The 22276-nt window shown below is 31.2% G+C and overlaps 1 protein-coding gene across 3 annotated transcripts in view; it reads right to left on the bottom strand.

Moving 5' to 3' along the window:
- LOC148232452 (nucleoredoxin-like) overlaps positions 1-22276 on the bottom strand; it is a 60187-nt gene that overhangs the window by 1190 nt on the left and 36721 nt on the right. For all 3 annotated transcript variants that reach the window (XM_088191319.1, XM_088191320.1, XM_088191321.1), the window contains 5 exons: positions 21246-21392; positions 19985-20137; positions 19644-19744; positions 183-375; positions 16-106 (listed from right to left, as the gene is read on the bottom strand). In XM_088191319.1, the coding sequence (XP_088047445.1) occupies positions 16-106; positions 183-375; positions 19644-19744; positions 19985-20137; positions 21246-21392 (685 nt within the window). The remainder of the gene's footprint in view (positions 1-15; positions 107-182; positions 376-19643; positions 19745-19984; positions 20138-21245; positions 21393-22276) is intronic.

The following is a 22276-nucleotide window of genomic DNA, read 5'->3' as shown; positions in this document are numbered from 1 at the left end:
AAATATTTTTAATACCAATAAAAAGTATGATGGCCGGTTGCTCCTGCAGCTTGGCTAGGTATCGCTCCGTTAATATATTTATTGGTCCCGGTTTCCACGGAAAGTTCTAAAAAGTTAAAATGAAACAATTTAGTTTATGACCGAGTTAATTAAGTTAAGACTTAGGGAAGCTTTTGCAGTACCAAACCATCCGGATCTCCGGCGACGTGATGCCTCGCTTCGACGGAAACAGCTCCTTTGTTGGTGATCAACCTGAGAGCCGGTATTCCCTGGACGGCTAGAGCTCCCGCCAGCTCTTTTCTGACTGCACTTTGATTCCAACCGATGCTCAACCATGGCATGCCATCCACTACTCTCGAATAAGATTCTTGGCTCCTAAAATAAAAATAAAAATTTATTCTCACTGCACAATGCTAGTACTTAAACTTTTTTAGATGATAGATTAGATTCATAATTTCAGGAATGAAACAAAGTAGATGATTAGATTAATTAAATCATTAATCAAACTGTCATTTTTAATACGTAAATTTAAAAAAAATATATTTAATCTTCATATAATTACTATTTGATTCTAAAATCATAACTAGAAAATAAATATACTATTAAGATGAACGCAAATCATTTAACCAATAAATTCTGGAGTTTTACAAGGCAGCACCATGGAACCAGCCCTGTTTTTTATATAAATCAATGACTGATATTTATCTGAAAGACTTCATTTAAACCCTAGTGTTTTTCATCGTTTCTATAATGATAATTACATTACAGATTATGTTTTCCTAAATTTTCCTAATCTCACTAATAAAAAATAAAATCGAGCTAGATCGTACATAGTGAAATTTATTGATTGTAAGTTGTAATAGTAGTTTATAATTAATAAAATTGTTGTCACTGATTTACAGACTTTGATTTCAATCTGATATCTCACCACTTATTTAGTGGTTGTAGATTGTGCTTACGCTGTTTCAACGCATTGGGCTAACGCTCTACTTGTGGAGACTAGAAAAAACTGTTCACTCACTAAGTTAAACAACGGGTTCCAAAATAAAATGACAATAAGACATATATTTAGCCAAAAATAAAACAAAAACGCTCGTTACCGAGCGTTCCTACTGCAACGGCACCAACACGATGTTATTGCTTTTAACGTGAATTTTTGACTTCTGAGAAGGTATAATTGTTTTTTGCGCTCTCCTATTGGTCAAAATTCGGTTTAGATATGCTTCACTCAAAAGCAATAAATAATAGTATAGAGTAAAACGGTTATGTACCTACATGTCAAATTATTAAAACACATATAATTAATTTATTATCATAAGAAAGATTTAACATTTACTTATAAGACAAAGCCTCACAACAGCTAAATAAAAATTTACTTATAAATCCTGTCAAACTCGATAGGAAAAAATTACACCTATTAATCGTCACGTTTTTTTCTATCGCCTTTTCATTCTGTTGGTTGGCTTATCTAGGAAGGTTACGCATTTATCACGCATCATAGAAAAACACGCTATATGCGTTGACATGATACAGACATAATATAAAATTGTCAATTGAAAAACTCCTCTCAACCTATTATGATTCCAGCCACATAGTATCTGTCGTTTTATCCAGATAAAAAAGAGGGAGACCCGTACGTATACGTTTCAGCCACTCGACTCGAGTCGCATCCTGAATTTTTGAGCTTTCACTCAATATACACACACCGACCGATAACAAAAGCACTTGACGAGATTTATAGTGCATATCAATCCCCACGTCCTCCCCCCTTCCGGAGAATGGGTAGGTACATTTTTATTATGGCAACTCAGCGATCGCAGCGCCGTTAGAGAGACGGCGCGAAACGAATGCGGGATATACACATACATGTACATATATTATATTTTTCTGCGCCGTCACGGGCGATAAACCAGGAGCCGGTAGGAGCAAAGAGTAATTCTACACAACAGCCAAACGGTCGGTGGCAGGCGTACCACCGTGACCGAGCGCGATTGGATTGCGACCGCAGAGATTCGACTGCAAATTAAATACGCTTTTTGTTCCCAGCGCGTTTTTGTGTCCGTGGGAAAAACGAAGAAATGAACTACGTTTTTTGTATATAAATCAAATCGAACTGCGCTATGATGCTGGACTGCTGGACAATGAATATAGAAAAAAATGTTTAGCAAATAATCGAAAAATGTCACGAACTAAATTTACTGGTGATACTTGGTTTTGTTTTTGTGTAGCAAGGGGTCTACAACCTTATGAAAAGCGGGAGATGCTTAAACTTTGGCGGGCGGATAATGACGGGTGGCAATTATACATAGATTCAATATGATTTTATTGAAAGTATGTAGAGTTTATTTACATTTTGATGATCGACGGATGATGCACCGCAGTACGCCAAGCTCCCGTCGAGTTCCGCCAAACAATGCGTTGCCCTCTGCCGCTATCACGTCAGTGTTACATAGTGCCGCCTAGTTTTGTTTATAATATAATAAATAAATGGACCCCCAATAAAAATTAAAAAAAATATGAAAAATAATAATTATGCTATCAGGACCATCCTTAACCACCTTATAAAAGTAAGCTTTATAATAATAAAGAGTTTCTCTTTGACGTTGTACAAACGCGCGTTACAAGTGTTCATTAATTAAACTATTTAAAAACATTCACAAAAATGACATGAACAAAGAATAGGGTTGGTGTCAAATTAAAAGTATACAGCCGCTGTATATCTCCGTCGTCTAATTCACGAACTCAGCATTATTCATAATACTGGGTTTATAGATAGTTTTGCCCGATTATTAAATCATCGTACGCATATAGTCCAACTAGATATTTTTTAGACAATAACAAGTAATCTGTTTCCACTCCTAAATCATCGCATTGGCTAGAGAATAGAAAACTAAAAAAAACGAAGGACTAGGAGAGAATAAAATGTCAAAAAGCTTCATGAGAAATCCTAGAGTTAGTGTGTGTTTCAAAGTGTCCTAGAGCTAGGCATAAAATTTATATTCTCAAACAATACTTTCGAGACTTTTGTGGGGATCACACAAGCTCTCGTTTGAAGGGGATCTTATTCTTGAAATTCGCGTAATTACTGTGACCAATAGTGATTATTTAATATTGTGCGGTTACACAAAGGTTCTCGTTACAACTAGAACTAAAGGGTTCCCTCATTAATAACATGCAAGGATTCTCTGGTGAATTGAATGAATATTTCTTTGTTACGAAACAGTCACGGGAAACCATATATCACCGGAAGACAAAATGCACAGTAAGACCACAACACTCCCGTTACACAATTTACCTCGGAGATGTCTATCAAGCAAATATCACTTATTACAGACGTATACTTATTTCGTTGTTCTAAAAAGCGAGTGCAATGATTGACTCTATGATCGCTGCATGATTGTGATTGGTGAGCAAGCTTTGCAGCTCTGGATATTTAAGCCTGGACTCAAATGATGATGTTACAAAGAAAAAACCTCACTTAATTAAAAAATTTACTTACAACAAATTGTTTTATTTATTGATCTGATTGTAGAATCTTTGTATTTTCGTTGTAGTTTTTTACGGATATTTATTATTGAATTTATATATTAGTAGCTATGACTACAATAAAAATATAATTACTGTAATTGCTTCTATATAATAATACAAAAGTAAAAAAGTATCTAATTAATAGTTGATTTTTATATTAAATAAATACTGAAAAATCTGCTCTGAATGAAGTAAATATATAAAAAACACATGATTTATAATTTTATTTATATAAATAAATTTGTGGTTTTAAAATAAAAACAAGATTTTGTTATAAATATACACATGGTACATTTTCGGTCGTTCCCACCGCTCCAGTTTTATTGCATTTGACGTAAATTCGGGACTCCCGAGAAGAGAAATATATTGCTGTAAACTTATTGCACTCATACCTGATTTTGAAAATGGAATAACTAAATAGAAATGTTATCAGGGTAATTTTGAACTATACAAATATATATTGTATTTTGTAAAAAATAGCAGCAAAAATGTTATTTTTATTTTTTATCTTATTCAGAAAAATCTCATTTCGTTTGTCAATCAACAATTAGATTAGTTGCGCAACGAAGTAGTTTCCCACAAATTGCTTTTTTGTGTGTTAAAAAGATATTTTTAATGTGATAAAGTGTCACGTTATTTATATTGATCTTTTGAGAAGTTTGGGTGAATGGAAGAGTAGATAAATTTAGAGTCAATCGCATTATTATTTAGCTCCGTTTGCGATGCATCCTTTTAGTGAAAGCTTAACTTTCTAGATAGTCGTTTGTATATTACAATAGATACATATAATGAATGGCTATAACTATAAATAAAAAAAAAGTTTTAAAGAATTATATGTTGGTGTTGTGATTAATTACTGGTTTACACTAATGATTTGTTAAGGCAAACCATTTTTTACAGCATTTTAAATGTCTATTCTTTGCCTTTTACAATAATAATATAATTTTCATTGAAAAATTAAAAGTTAAAGCTGCAGGTAATATTAATAAAAAATATATGACTATGCTCGTTAAAGCTTGTTCAAATTTTTGCTACTCTAAAATGTAAAGAAATGTACCAGTACATAATTAATTTTATATGCTCAAATTTCCGCTTTTTATTTACATTTACATAATCCCAATGAAAATGGTAATACCTAACGAGGGTTGGTGTGAGTCAAAAAGTTTCTGGCAGATCGTTTGCCGCAATAATTTCAATTTATCTTTTTTTATTATCCTCTTATTTATATTATCGCGAAAGTTATGTGTGCTTTTCGCAACGAAATTTTATCATTTAGATTACAGGGACACAGCAAATTCCGCCCTTTTTTGAGTTAATTACGCCGTTTAATGCCGCCGTGTAATTTAGACGGTAATAAATTTGCCCTCCCCCAGTACGCCACTGGCGCGAGTAGCTCGGGAATTTTTCAAGAAATCAATTTACGACCCACGTGCCGCTGCTGCGTCCTTTCATCGACGCCTCCGGTAATTACTCTGGCGATAGGGTCAAAAGTGATTAGAGGTTTGCGCTTTCAGGACCCTTGTGTAAGAGTTGAAAATCTGAGATCTTTTCAGTCGCTCAATGTGCATTAATTAATACGAGATTATCTGAAAAAGGGAGGAAATGCCGGACTTTAATAAATTATTACTAGCGCGATAAGTCGGGGACTAATCCCATATGTACCATAGTGTTTTTCAATTTCTATTGTGTCCGGCATATCAGAATTAGTGATTACTATAAATTTATAATTCTGATCAATCATCAAAGATTAGGTGTTCCTAGATTTTCCTCTCACTGTTGAATAATTTAAATTAAATTAAATTAGGTTATGCATATTGCCATTTATTGATTGTATTTACAGATGTCACTGATTTTAGTCTGATTACTTAATTACTTTTGTTGAAATTGATTTACCATAAATAAATAAATAATATAGTAATACGTCGATTGTGGACGAGAAGTATATTTTTTTCGTTTCGCAAAGTTTGTATCTGATTATTTCGTTTCGTTTTGTCGTATCGTAAATATCCCCATGAAAACGCTTTATCAGCATGAATGTTTAGTTTTATGGTTACTTTTCAGCTTTACGTCCGATATTCAGAGGCAAACGAAACTTTTATCGCTATCGCATGAAAAATCTTAATTTTCAACTTAAAAAGAACAACGTGTCAGCTATGTTTTAAAAAGTTTTCTATTCGTATTTTATTTGTATTATTTAAAAAATAAAGGTAACTTTTATTTAATATATATATTAATATGACGTTGGTTGTAGATTGTGGGGATAAAAACGTAAGCGCAGAATTTTAATATGTATGAATTTGTAGGTCGGTGTGTGGCTCTATGTTCACTAGGGATGTAAGCTTAGGAAAACCTGTAAAAATAAGGTGACATGTGGCAATTTCAGAGAAAATATATTAATCTCTTTTGTTACTATCATGGGAAAAGAAGAAAAACATGGGAATACGAGAGATGCTTACAAATTTTTAGACTTTCTTCTAAGAACTTTTTTAAAGTACTATATAAACAATAACCACTTATTTATCACCGAATATAATAAGCTAATCATTAAAAGTTATAAAATCAAAACGCCAATTTAAAAGCTAATATAGAATTTGATGGAAATGTAATTAATTATTTATTTGAGCGTTCCCACTGCGACGGCGCCGACACGATTTTATTGCTTTTGACGTGAATTTTTGCCTTCTGAGAAGTGATAATTGTTTTTCGCGCCTTTCTATAGACCAAAATTCGATTTGAATCTACTTTGGATAAAACTTTTATATATCGGTAATGATAGCTATCATATTTTCAAAACATACTGTACTTATTCATCTGCTTATTTCTCCATGAGAGAAATATTTTGAGCTTGACCTAATAGAAGTTCTAAAAATATAATTCATTTTAGAACTTTCATTAGGTTAGGTTTGGGTTTGAACAGAAAATGGTCGTTTCGCAACTGTCAAATAGAGTTTCATAGACATTTAAGTGCAGCATATAATTTCACTAGCGCCTATCAGTTAAATTATATTTTCGTTAGTAGAAATATATATCTACTGTTGAAAATGTATTTGAACTTCACTAGTGAAAATATAACTTCACTAAAAAATACATCGCATGTGAATAGATAATGATAAGCACGTTAATGTATATATTACTACCTATGATCATATAATTTTACTAGCACCTGCCAGTTGAATTATATTTTCGCTAGTGAAAATATAAATATACGGGAAAGTGTATTCTGATATGATTTCACTGCAATAACATATTTAAAAAAAATTTAGGATAGATTCGATACTATATTTTTTAGATTTTCTTTTGAGAGATAACTCAAGAATTTCTTGTCATTTCAGTTACTTCCAGAAGAGGGGAGGGGGGTGAATTTGGTCCATCAGTAATCGTTTTTTTAAGCTTTCGATTTTATTAAGATCCGTGTATTACATGCATTTTCTGTCAAAATTCACAGGGGGGAGGGGAGAAATTCCCTTACCTGTCCCCATTTCACTTGAACGACATATTTTAAAAAATATTTTCAGAATACGTTTTATTTGATTTTTTTAAGAATAATTCGAGAATTTCTGGTTTAGAATCGGGGGCGTCATTTTAGCTTTTTTAATGGGGGAGGGGGGCAAAAGTTGGCCAGTCAAAGGTCTTTTTTTATATTTTATTTCAGTAAGATTCACTGTATTTTATTAAATGGCATGCATTTTTCTGGCCAAACTTAAGACGGGTGGGTAAAAAGATTAGGAATTACTAAATCTTTTTTGCCGTAATATATTGCTAAAAGTATCTCTGAGTAACTTATGAAACAAAATACCTAAAATTTGATCATGAAGTCGTTTAAAATGACTTCAAAAAATATTGGGCATGTCTTTGGACTGTAATAATAAAACTTCATGTCGATCGGTAAAAATAATTATTAATATCTTTAATGAGCCGAGTTGAGATTGATTTTATAAAATACAACAACATTATTTTTAAGCATGTAGCGTATTTACAGTTGAGCGGTTCATCAATGTTAAAAATTAGATTAAAACTCTGTAAATTCAATATTGTATCATGAATAAATTATACATTCGGGTCAAAAACATGGAAGCGCATATTACTAGATCAGGGTTTCCCAAACTTTTTCAGCGACGGAACACTTAGCAAATCCGAAAATTTTGGCGGAACACTTAATTTATTTTTTAGGCTGGGTAATTCATAATAAAATAAAACATGTTATTAAAGAAATGTTATTAAATTTATTTATTAAACATAAAAATACAAATAAATAAAACTCCTAATGACTGATGATTTTGGGTTCTTAAATAACAATTTTTTTATATCAGGCACAATTTTGGTTAGTTGTATTTTCATATCTGCCATGGCGTGGAGTCTATTTCTGTATTTTGTTTTTGTTGCAATATACTTAAAAAATCCCACTTCGCATAAATACGTCGTGGAAAACGGAAGTAAACAAACCAGAGCTTGTTTTGACACCTTGGGGAACTCTTCAATCAGACTCGCCCAGAAATCATTTAATGACTGATATTTTTGTTTCAAATCAGAGTCATTAACTAAATTCTCATAATCCCTTAAGCCCACTGGTTTTACTGTCACGAAAAATGGATTCCGAACCCAGGAATCGTCCTTACTAGTTTTCGGAAAATATTCCGAAAGAGTTATTTTCAAGTAATATAGGTGTTCTAAAAATACTTGTGAAACTTTTTTATCTACTTGAAAATTCAATTCATTTAAACATTCATATCCAAGACAGGAAAACAATCAAAATTATAAGATTTAACCGATAAAATCTGAAATTGTAATTTTTTATCAAAAGATTCAATTTTATCTCTCATATTAAAAATTGTAATACTCTTTTCTTGTAATTATGAGTTAACATCATTTTACTTTGTAAAAATATCCGCCAGATATGCAGATGTATCAACCGGGAAGGATTTGTTAAAAAATTTATAAAATGATGTTGCAAATTATTTTGTGCTTTCAAGAAGACTAAATTCATTCATAAAGTCTTAATAGTACTTTTCCTCTGGATAGATCATCTCACTTCAGTATGTAATAAAAGTGCTTCATGTTCACTACCCATTTCATCGCACAAAATTTTAAATAATCTGGATTGAAGTGGTCTAAATTTTACATAGTTTATCATTTTCACGGCTACTTCATAACATTTTTTAAATTTGTGGAAATTTTTTTAGTCAACAGTGCATGCCTATGCAAAATACAGTGACTGCTTGTAGCATATCTAGTCACATAAATAAAATTCGTATAACAAGCACTAATATCGTGTGATTAATTAACAAACAAAATATTGTTTAAATGCGATCAACTTTTAAAGTTAAAAAAAACAACACCGACTTATGAAACTTTTCCCTCCAGATTTTATACACATCAATGTTGAATATTTAACACATATTTTCAAGCTTTTTTATCAGATTTATGAACAATTTTTATGTATTAGCAAGACTAACAATTTTTTTAATCTACTCTAAATTTTTGTGAAATACCTATTTAGGCTCCGCGGAACACCTATTTTGGATCCGCGGAACACCAGTGTTCCGCGGAACATAGTTTGGGAAACCATGTACTAGATACATCCTAAAAACGTAAATTAATTCAAAATTTAATTTAGCAGAAAGTATAAACAGTAAGATGGTAATAGGTCGTATTTCCATCAGACCGTAGTAATGCTACGTTTCGGTGTGTGTTTAATTGCGAAAAGTGGGAAAACGAGAACGCCCCGTTTATATTTAATATCCGCCCCGACAGGAAAGTGTCTCATCGTCGGGAAATTCAACTGCTAATTGGCTCTTTCTAGGATGTATACTACAATAATACATCCATTCGACGGAGCGGAAATTCTAACAACGGGAACGCGATGGATAAGCTTCTCTTTCGCTTTATACCCATCGTTTTGCATAAATGTGGTATTTTTACATTAATTCCAGCATTCAAAACGATTGTGTATAATATTATCGTGTATTATAATATTATTATTAAAATAAATTTTTATTTTATTTTAAATCTTCAATTACAAAATACGACCAAGTAAACACAATCAATGACTACTAAAGTAAGTAGTGAAACACCAGATTCAAATCAAAGTTTATAAATCAGTGTCAACTATTGATTAATTATAAGCTATTATTACAGCTCACTTTTTATTTTAATTATTCATCACGATATTCATCCGTGAGATAAGGAAAATTTAGGATAACATAATCTGTATTATAGTTATATATAATTTAAGCAATTAGATATATTGGCTAAATAAATAAATAATTACAGGTACTAGACATTGATTTATACCATTGGTCTATGGGGCTGGCTTATATTAATCGTAATATCGCATTACGAAGAATTTGCCATAAAATATTTGCCATCTAATATGAACTAAATAGGTTTGTATGTTAACACGTATAGCGTGCAAAGGTACAAACATTTTTTCTTAAGCAAAAAGCTTGTCATTTCAATTAGCAGCACGTCATTCCGCTCGACTGACGTTTCACAGGTGTTTCGATAAGAAAATAAATTTTACCTAATGCGTATAACATATTTTAGTTACTTAAGCTAAAAAGCTTTGTTATATTTAGAGTAAGCGAAAATTAAAACACAAAGTTTATTGCAAGAGTAATAAAATATATGTAATGTAATGTTAAAATAACACGTTTTTCTATTAAAAATTTCTCCGAAACTATTTTATCGCAAATAGAACACTAACTTTTTGTTTATAACATAGTCTTTAAAAATGTATATGAAAAGAGCATTTATGTATTTTTTAATTGCCAATTTACATTACTCAAGTTTTGATCAAGGGTTCTTTTTTGAGTGGATAAATAAGATGAGCTGGCGATATAATTAATGCTGATGAAACTCAAACTACTGCAAAAAAATACTATAATAAATATGCATCAATTTTATTTTACAAAATATATTCTTTTTACTTTTTAATAATACGTTCGAGTATCACATATCGGGATCACCCATAATCGTTGCATTGTAATACTGTCCTTAAGACTTTTTTAGATCGGCATAAAACAAACAATTGCATATTTAAGTATTCATTACTTAAAAAAAAGTGAACGATACTACCACTTAAAAAAGGCGACGGCATACAAAAAATAATAAGTAAATAATAAGCGATCTTGCCTTAAGGCAGGTCTGTCAAACTCGCAAGCGGCCCAAACAATTACAAATTATTCCCATCTCGATGATATTTAGCGCCCCATGCAAAAAATGTCATCTCAAAATTTTTTTAGAATTTAATTTTTTGCGGCCCATATAAATTAAATCTTATATTTTTGGTCCATAAGTGATTCAGCCGAAAATTCTCATTTTCGGCTGAATTCCTTTACTATTGACTTATTGTGCAATTATTTTTGATTATATCGACGATTAACATAATCGTATATTGATAATATATTATTAAAAAAATTGATACATAAAATATTTATTTTTAATGAATTGGTAAAAAATAGAATAAAAAAATATGTGTAAATACAAATTAAAACAATTGTATTATATTGCCTTATTTTAATTAATAATTGAAAGATTAGAATATTTAGATGTCTTAATAATAGTATTATCAAAATGAAGGTTAGTTTTAGAAAAGCTAGATAACAAATTAGTTTTTTATTTAAAAATCTTGATCTATGTATTATAGATATACTACTAGAAAAAAAAATTTTTAAGGGTAGATTTGTATTAAAAAACGAGTACAATAAAAGATTAAATTTATGTGAAATATTCCTGGGTTTATTAATAAAAACATTTTTAATTTATATTAAATACTAACGGACTCGGAAATGCTTCGCTATAGCTGACTTAGATAATTCAATAAAATAAAATTAATTATACCAGAAATTTGACATAAAAGGCGGTGAGCATTTAAAGCTTAATTTATGTGTTATATGTGACAGGGTGCGAATATTTAATACTAAATTAAGATATATTTAAACAGAAAAATCGACGGCGGTGAAGTGACATCATAATATGAAGTCAAAATTATCGACAGCATCTGTGCGTTACCTGTCGAAATTCATTCAAACCTTTATCTAAACACTTCTGGCAGTAATACGAACAAACTGTGAAATTTTCAGCAAAATCGGTTCAGTAGTTTTTAAGTCACACACACATACAATGCCTTTTATTTATATAGATTAGGTTATTTCATATCAAGTGGCCCATTTTTACTCTGTGATTGGAATAAGTCATTCGTAGTAAGTAACGACGCATTTAAAGAACAAATCTATTTTGGTCATCAGGAATCAACTACAATGGGTTCGTTTATAGAGGGCACCCGGGAGAAATACTTATGGTTTAGTAAAAAGATTTGAACGTTGTTCGATTAAAAATATTATATCTAACATTATTTGTTGGGATATTTTGTCGAAAGCTAATTAATATAAATCTAAAAAAAATAATATAAAATTAGAAATTGTCTGTAACATGTTATTTCAGCTTCCAATAAAAAATTACAGTTTTAAATTCTCGAAATATATATTAAAGAAAAATACGCTAATATCAGATCGTTTGATGTCAAGTGATCAATTTTACTTAGTCAAAAATGGACTGTGATCAAAACAAAAAGTTCGTAGTAAATATAATCTATATTTATTTCACATGAAGTACTGTGCCCTTATTTTTTTTTTATTAATCACAGTCAGACTTGTTTTTTACTTGTTTTAGGCTCCTATGTATTATTGTGTCGATAAAAGATTTACCATTCATGCAACGAGAAATTTCAATTTAGAATATGACGAATGTGTTGTTAGTCAGAGCACTGTAAGACGTTAGGATTCTTCAAAAGAATCTTTACCAGCGATGATAAGTGCATTCTCTACAATATATATTATAGAAAAAAACATGTATTAGACAAAAAGAAGTCATAAAACATGTTTCAAAAGCGAGTTTGTACTAGAAACAAAATTATGGTGACAGTATGGCAGTTTTCTGGAGAAACAAAACAGACGAAACAGATTACATCAGAATTATATTGTAAGTAAAATGAAACCAAGAATATAAAATTAAGCATAAATTATCCGATTTTGGTAAACGATATTACTCAATGACAATCTTTTAGTAATATTACTTAAAGCGATATTGCTCAATGATAATGCAAGACGTCATACTTTAATAATTACTGTTATTACAAAATTAACGAATTGGAATTAAAATGTTTGCATCATCCCCTATATATTTCCATGGCCTTTTCCCCATAGATCATCACATTTTTTAAATATGTATACAGCAGAACCTCGATTTAACGGATTTCGGAAATAACGGACAATATATCCGGTTAAATGTGAAAATTGTTAAAAACATCCTGTTGATGTTGTTTATGTATAAATCTAAGTAAATCTAAAGTATCGCTTGTAAACAACGTTCTGCGCATAATTGTCATATCTTTATTTTATACATAAAAATAAAATGTATTTTAAAAAAAAATATTTGTTTATTAATTTTAACATTATAGAATTTCTTTGTGTGAAAAAAAAAATTTTCACACAAAAAATATGTTTTCACTGACATTGAATTGCGCCGTTTATTTTTATAATAAAAAAAACATATTCGGAAAAACTACTTTTATATAAAAATATATAATGGACACGCCCTCACCGCATTAGTTCGTTATATCGAGGTTCTACTGTACTTCTTTTTTCGTAATACAAAATTCAATAATGAAAATGATATTATAAAAACATTCGTATTAATTACTCTGAGCAAAATTCATCAATAAGGATAAACTAGACAATAATGGGATCGCAAAGACCCTCGTTACGACTAGAAAAAAATAAGGGTTTCCCATAAATAGCACGAAAGAATTCTCCGGTGCATTGATTGAATATTTCTTTTTTACGAAATGGTCACGAAAAACAATATATGACCGGAAGACAAAAACCACCGCAAGGCTACAACATTCCCATTACACAATTCAACCTTGGAGATATGCATCAAGCATATGTCACTTGTTAAAGGCGTATACTTATTAAGTTGTTCTAAAAAACAAGTGCAACGATTGACTGAATATCTAAGCCTAAACTGCGATGAAGAGAAGGCAGTCACTTGACAAACTCAGGCAGACACTCGAAGAGAAGAGTTCGCGGACAACATACGCATCATGGACGCTCACAACCTGAGAGGTATTTCACAATATGAGCACCGTAGCAGAAAGAGCTCAACTCTGAAGAAACAAGACCTACAATAGCTCTGAGAACCTTCCACTGACATTATCCCTTCGTCAGATTTTTCAGCACTGCTCGGAGAAAACATCTCTCCTATCATAGTCTGTCGCAATATGTAAAATAATCTGATAAATTTCTCACTAATTTCCATCTGCGTCTTACTGGCTGCGAAGTCATACACCCCTTAGTGTCAGAATCCCGAAACAGTTTTCTATTATTGGCATGTTGAAAAACATTTGTTTTTTTTTTAAGTTACTTTGTCAATAAATGCATTGTTGAACAGTTTATTAATTTTATAGTATTCTTGAGTTCATCCATTCAGCGGCTCGTTTTAAAAGCCGTTGTAGTTTTTGGATGGTCTATTATATGCAGATTATGATTAATTTATGTCAATTAACCTATGATAATGGCTAATTAAAAATAACTCTATAAATCAAAAGTAATGATGATTATTTTTTATTTCAATGTAGAAAAAAGGATGAAATTCAAGATTTAAAAAATTCATAGCGTTTGAGTTGAAACGCAACCATGCGTGTCAGTAGAGTCGCGAGTTTTATAGCGTTCTTTACTCGACATCATAAAAATATACGTGGCTGAAAGATCCCGTAGAAACCTCCACCTCGGTCGATAATTACTGAAAGGGGTGAACGCGGTCTGAATATATAAAGAAAAAAAATATAAAATCCATGGGAAGGAAACCGCGACGTCGGCAACAATAGGCGGCACAAAGGAGCCAAGATCCCTTTGATATTGAAAAAAATCCTCGTCTAAAGCTATGTTTAACCTTGGTAATCTGAGAAAGATTGCCAACCCAGGTGTGTTTGCGGATGTTCCGGGGGTTGTGATTTATGCGAAAATTCGCTGATTTCTCACTTATGAAACTCAAAGTTGCGAACTACCGCCGGGCGGAGAAATCTTTATTTATTGCTGAAATTCCGTTTCCGCAGAAATTGCCGATCGTAAATGCTAGAGAGCTCGGTCAGGGAGTAGCAGTATCGCGGTGGGAGCTTTGTGTGGTTCAAAGTTGCGGGAAGTTTTACCGCCGGGCTATACAAACAATGAGGACATAAAACTTGTTCGGTTGGGCAAACTCTTTAGAGATGCGTGAGCGTGTGTGAGACATAAAAATTCTGAAACTGGTCCAAAAATGAGGAAGAAAGCATGAGCAAGCTTATCTATGAGGGATCGTGTGTATATCAAAATGTTTATTCAACAAAATATTTCCGGAATAATAAATACATGCAAAACTGGATCATAAAATATGTTTCTACAACCTCGTAGTAAACATATTCAATGTAGAGAAGTGACATCAATGAAAGATTAATGGCATCTGAGATAATCGCAACATCTAGAGGTAATTAAGCAAAAATCGTGGGTTGAGATTATCATCAATAAGGCAAATACTAATAATAATAATAATAATAAACAAAAATGCTTGCTTTTTATAAAATATATTTATGTATGTATATCAAATAATAGTTATTCTAGATTTATTTATACATAATAAACAACACCTTCCTGTGTTTTTTACACTGGAGGCGATTATCCATAAAGTTATCCTCAATAACAATGCTGATTGGAAGGGTATCAAGAATATTGTCGAGTAACATATAGTTGTTAGGCATCAGAAATATGTCACAATCGACGTTGATATTAATTATTTAACAACCGCAATCGAACTAGCTAAAATATCATCAGAACCGACGCGTAAAAAAATTTATAAAAATAATAAACTTCCTCTATAAATTATTAAATTAATTAAAATTAAATTATTCCAAAAATCCAAATAATATATAATAAATATGTGTGATAAATTAAAAAAATTTACCAATATAAAAATGTTCAAATAGATTATTAAAAATACTGATAAAAAAATAAATTAAAACAATAAAACGCTAAGAGTCACCAAAAAACTACTATAATTTACTACAAATGCAATATAAAATAATAATAAATAAATGTCAACAGAAATAATTAAGGAAAAATACGTAAAGGTTTATACTAACTAATTAATAAATAAGTATAATTTAACTTACTACATAAAGAGATTTTTCAGCAATGTTATACAAACGTGCAAAAATTATCTAAACAAATAATTCAGTCGGTGCCAAATACAACGGATTGCAATATCATATAATTTAAAAGCTAGACATTGGGCTTACTCTTTTTTTAAATAAATCACTTAAAATAAACTAGCTCGCACCAAGCGGAGCATCGCGGAGTATAGACCGAGACGATCCACAGAAGCCGGAGAAGCATCCGCTTTCTACTTCGATTACAGACCAGATACAACACTAAGCAGTGATAGAAAACCAAAGAGTTTAATCTGATTTACAAAGACATCATCAAGATTAAGTGTACTACGGGTATAACAAACACTTACATATAGATATTCATAAGTTCATAAAATTTAAGGCAAATTTTAAATTTTAATAAAACACTGCACTGCACCAAATAAACCATTTAAATTAGAAATATTGTTCAATAGTGTCAGTTATCGCTCATCAAGTTAGAATCACAAAAAACAGCGATATCTTTTTGTTTTTAACATATCCGAGAAATCGGAACTAATTATTATTATAATAACATTTCAGTTTGATAACCTTAAATTAGGTTTTCTAATCTACTTTTCTAATCTCACGGATAACTATCGAGGTGATTAATCAATGTCGAGCTAAGTCGCTTTGCCATTAGTACGATGAACAATATTTGCATAACAAATTTCACCGCAAATCTCTAGATAGCATGAAATAATAATCCGATGATTCAATATGCAATATAATGTGTGGCATCTAATATATTATAGAACCAATATCATATATGTAAAATTCAATTGTACAATACAGGGAATGTGTATTATATTTTCACTAGCATTTTAGTGAAATCATATCCGAATACATTTTCACCGATATACATATATTTATAATAACCACTAATTAAATTATACGCTGCTCTAAAATGTCAATGAAGTCGTAAAACTTTTATTTGCGGCTTATACCCAAACCTAACCTAAACAAATAAAACAAACTCAACTTGACCTGTCAAAGTGCTAAGTCAATCTGTAGTTTTATTTATTTAGGTTAGGTTAAAGTTTGCTTGAAGTAATTTTTAGTATTGTAGTATTTTATCAAACGATTTGACGTCACAATTCTTTGATTGTATGCATCATCAATTTGTGAATAAATACAGTTTTACTGATACTGAGCAGTGAGATAGTCAATCAATTGTTTGATACATTTTAACTGGCTTAGTTAGTGAGATTATATTTATACAAGTGACTAATACCCGAAAGACCTGGATTTGAATATCATATGGACCCTATTGTTTTTCAATTTTTATCGTCTGGTAAAATAGAATTAGTGACTATTGTATTTTTATTTTATTGCTTGATCATCACAGATTATGTTTTTTAGATTTTCATAATCTCACAGATAAATATCGTCATAAATAATTTTTAAAAAAGTATCGATTCTGAGCTGTTAAAATTGTTTATAATTAACGCATAAATGATCATGGATTTTGGAGCGGCACTAGTCACTCGGATATATTGAGAGAAAAAATACAAATTGTTTCATTATAAGATTTTTCCAAATTTTATTTGATAGTATAAACAAATATTTGGTCACTTGTTAAAGTTGAAAATCATTGTAACGTATTGAAATTAACTTCTGTTTATTTCGTAATTTATATTAAATTGAATGTGAAATTATGACATAATATTAAGATGATTTATATTTTTAACATAGCACAAGTAACGTAATGGAAAAATCAAATCCATAAATTACGCTTCGAACGATAGCTCTGATTGGTTGTTTTTATTTGTTTGAGTTTGAAATAATTTCCCATGAGACGCCTCTGCATCTGAAGTAAAGTATAACTTTAAAAGAAAACGTGAAAGTCTGACTTTAAAAGACTATTCATATGGGTGTTCATTTGCTCTATTAGTCATAAATAAAACAAATAATATTCCTCTATTATGATAATAATACATACGTATATTAATATCGTAAGAGATTGCCACGTATGGATCATAAACATTGATTAATGCGTCAGAAACAAGAAAGGTGATTAATTTATATACTCACTATTAGTGTAAATGTTATGCTTGCACTCTCTGGAAGTTGTCTGAACCGAAGTTCAACTGAAGTCGGCCGATGTCGCCGACTTCCGAGTAGCAGCCACACTGCCACAAATTTCATATGCCGTCCGGACGGCGGGCGTGAATAATGTCCGCACGCCGGCTGCTGTCATGTACAGCTGGCATATTTGCGCGCGATCGAAAAATGTGCCAAATAATCGCAATTTTTAAATTGTCATATTATTAAAATTACGCTACTGATAATTATAAAAGGTGTTGTGGTAACTCACCATTACTTTTCGGTCGTAAATACTCAATTTACGCAAAATCTTTGTCGGCTTTTGCAAAATGCCATAACGCATAAAAATGATACTTCAGAATACGAACACCACATCTGTGACTATCCTACAATTTGTCGCCATCGATTCTAAATAAGAATTCGTTATGGTGTGACATTTATATAAACCGATCTAGGAAAATACATAAGGATATTCGAAACGATTTTTTTTAACAAAATCAAGTACCACTAATTATTTAATTTTATATGAAAAAAAATATAATAACAATATATGTTTAAAAATATACTATCAAAAACATAATTAATCCATTTTGGTGCCCTAAAATATTCAAAGATGTCAGTGAGAGTCTGTTGAAGTCCCCGATAAGCATGTGGTATTATAACTTGACCACGCGACCACGATGCAGCGCTCGTCATGCGTGTTGACCATAGGACGCCTACGCGCATACTGAAATTGAACCGAGTTACTCGTTCTATCTCAGTTTGCGAAAAACCATATCATTATCCCTCTCACTCTCGTCATTTAACATTTGAAGAATCTCACCGTTCGCGCTCGAAAGAGCAGCTCCGACTTCGGTTCGTTTGCCGACAATGTTTGGAAGCGCTCGAAGCTGGCCAAGTCGACTGAATTACCTCCACTTTACCTCCCGTTCTCGGTAACCTCGGACAACTTCTGTGAAATTTTAGAGCGGGCAAAATCGAAGTAGCTCACTATATTCTCCATCCTTGGCCAACATTGGCAAACTTCCAAAGATTGTAGTGCAGGCATTACAGTGAATATATATATATGTTTATTAGCATATTTATTATTTCACCGCTGAGTAGCAGTAAAATGTATTTGATCTCAAATGGATGATCTGGTACGTGTATTTTACACCTCATTTTACGACACATCGCTCGACAAAATACCATAATATTTAAAATGAATTAAAGCCGACATACACCTAACCAAAACTTATTAATTTTTAATAAATTAATTATAATTAATTTAAGAACATTCATTAGGGTAAGTTAAGTTCGTAACCATCAAATTGACTTTAGTGCAGCATATAATTTCACTAGCGCCTCTCAAAAATATATTTCTACTGGTGATAATATATTCGGATATGATTTCGCTGAAACGCCAGTAAATATATAACTTCTTTTGTAATGCATATTCACTGTAACATAAAACACGATATATTTTCAATAAACTCTTGGACCAAATGTCTTTAAAAGCCACATGATACCACAATAGATTTTTTAATAATAGAAAAAGGCAGATATATATTTTTGGCGTATTCAAAATACGTAGCGCCATATGGATATAGCAAAGAAGAACCAAGAAAAATCAACAACGACCACCGTAGTACGTGATTTTACTAAAAATGCGCCGAAGCATTGTTCGCTGGAGCGACGCGACGACACAAGAAAATCGTCGAACGGGAACGAGAACCCGACGGCCGTAAAAGTCTGGGGTGACATGCCAGAGTCGAGGTGTGTAGCCATTGTGCCTCTCTGCACATTGTCTGGCGAAGCGAGACCAAACACCGGAAGGGTACATACACCTGAGCCATGTCATCATCCAAATTACCTGTCGCTGCTGACGAATATGACCTGGAAGTCGTGACCCCGACGCCTGATCAAGGAGTACGTCTCGGCCAGCTGTGGGGTGAACGCCTTGCATGGGGGACACTGGAAAAAAATATTTTTATAAGCACAGAATTAACTTATTTTATTTTTCTTAAGGCACATTTTAATAAATATGTTCTTCGGTAGAATTAAATTATTTTATAATTTAAAACACAAATATGAAAAATGTTTGTGTACAATTAAAATGGTTTGTGCATAGGTCGTAATAATTTTTATTTTTAGGAACGATTTTAAGGATTTAAAGCAATGTTTGAGAACGTGTGATTTTCCAAAGTGTCTTACCCAATGTGCAGCGAAGTAAAAAGCCCTGACACAATCGTCCGGAAGGTCTGCATATGTAGATGGAGCCTCGGCCTTTTTACCGCCCTCCTCCGTTGCAGCTCCTTCCACTTCATCCCACCTTCCGCATTTCTCCAGAGGTACTCCCGCCAGGATCTGATAACAATGACAAGAAAATTGTATTCTTCCACTTGATACTAACTTTTGCTACAAAGTTAAGTAACTCGATTCACATTACTCTTGTCTTATTTTTAGATCAATTTTTTTTACAGAAATACTAAATTAATCTATATCAAAAATATACATTAGATATAAACATCATCAAAAATATAATATACACATTTAATTAGCAGTTAAGAGTCTTCGATGAATCTCAAGTTCAAGTTATTCTTGAAAGGTTTTAATGAAGGTTTAAAGCACATTATATAAACATCTCCAGGCTTATTAAAATAAGTATTGACATGACATAAAATATTTTTGCTCACTACGACTCGGATGGAAATTGATATTAGCAGTGTCCTGATGGACCGTATGGTACAGAATATGGCAAAAAACATGGATGTTTTTATTAGAAAATTTATATATTTCGTCGTCATATGCTAATAAATTATGATTTAGCATAAAAATGCCATTCCATAACTATTTTTAGAACAATAACACCACTAAATTTTGATTAGAAATAGATAACTATGTGCTTTATCAGCATGAGTCAGCACATCAGCATATAGCTGAAGATTTGTTAAAAAAAATATGATTAAAAATAATATATTTAATTATTACAATACACAAAAAAATAGAGTTAAAATAATATATATATATAAAGAAACAGTAATAAAAAATATTATAATTAAATGATACGAATAGGACCAGCTCCTCTTAGCTGACATTAATGAAAAGTCATGTAAGAGTTGACAATCAAAAAAATTGGAAGTCCCTTAAATCTTATTTAAAAAGAGAAATATCTTATTATTACATATATTTTTCATATGTTTAATGTTTTTTAATCAATCATAAAAAATTTTGCAGATTAAAAATTTATCATTGCTATCTTAAAAACTAAATCTTATTAAAATAAAAAAAATGACAATAAAGTTGTGCATTTGATCTTTGTGAGCATAATTTAAGGTTCATTTTATTACAGGGTTTACCCAGAAGCCGCGATCATTACTTTTAAAGCAACCCAAAATTAATGAACCACTACAGATTTTCTTGACTACCTCTATCATGTAAGCTACCTGCTTAATGATGAATTTTAATTAATTACCTGTTCGAGCGGTCTCGGCGTCCACGGAAACCCCTCGTAATCTTCGAGTGTGTCTCGTGAAGGTCTACTAATTTCTACTCCTCCGCACTTGACGAGCACTAGGGCGGGTGCTCCGACTTTGATGCGATACTTTTGAGCCAGACGTCTCTGAGGAAGAGAATAAAAAATGTATGAAGCAAAAAACAAGCTAATGAATCGAAGAGACGTAAACGGTTTAAATTGTAGTAAGCAAGTCTGAACGAGGTTTTTGAGCAATCAAGTTGCTATTATGAAAAAAACGGACGTGAAAAAATGTATATAATAAATATTATTATTAAATTATATATAGTATACAAAACATAAAGTATATCACTAGTTAAGTGCATCTTTCAACATATATATGTGGTAATAATAATAGTCAATTATTCTGCACTTCAAACAGTGAACCAAAATAAAAATGTACATACATCAGAACAGCTTGAGAATTTTTTTCTCGGATTGGAGCAGACACTCGAAATTTTTTATAACTTGATGAGTCAATTATTCCTCTAAAGTCATATCATGCTATTTTGGTTCACGGTCATTTTTCTTGTATGATATTATTAGGACATGTGCATTTTTTGTGTAGTAAATCGTCACCCACCTGATTTAATCATAAATATATTTAATAAAATTCAATCGCCATTTTATTCGTTGTTGAACTTTGAATGAAAAATTATAGAACATCTACCTAACTTTTATATATCGATTTATATGTTTGTTTTTAACTGAGCAAAAATTAATTCCACGTAATTTATTTATTAGCTAATAAACAATATTTTTAATGAACAATTATTTATTGAAATCAGTTTCCATTTCCTTTAAAACATGTTCTTATGCATAAAAGTTGCACCTAAATAACAATTAACCGATGTGAAGACAGACTAATATAATATAATAACAAATCTATTATATTAAAATATATTATACAGTATATTTTAACAAAAATCTATCGATTATAATGAAAGTTTTTTTTAATAAAAAAAATAATTTTTAAGAAACGTGTACTGTAA

This window comes from Plectrocnemia conspersa, unplaced genomic scaffold (assembly GCF_051122295.1).
Source record: "Plectrocnemia conspersa isolate PC_06_02 unplaced genomic scaffold, ASM5112229v1 ptg000009l, whole genome shotgun sequence".
In the NCBI taxonomy this organism is placed as follows: Eukaryota; Metazoa; Arthropoda; class Insecta; order Trichoptera; family Polycentropodidae; genus Plectrocnemia; species Plectrocnemia conspersa.
Note: the sequence above shows the minus strand (reverse complement) of the source record. Positions and strands in the feature narration are given on the sequence as shown.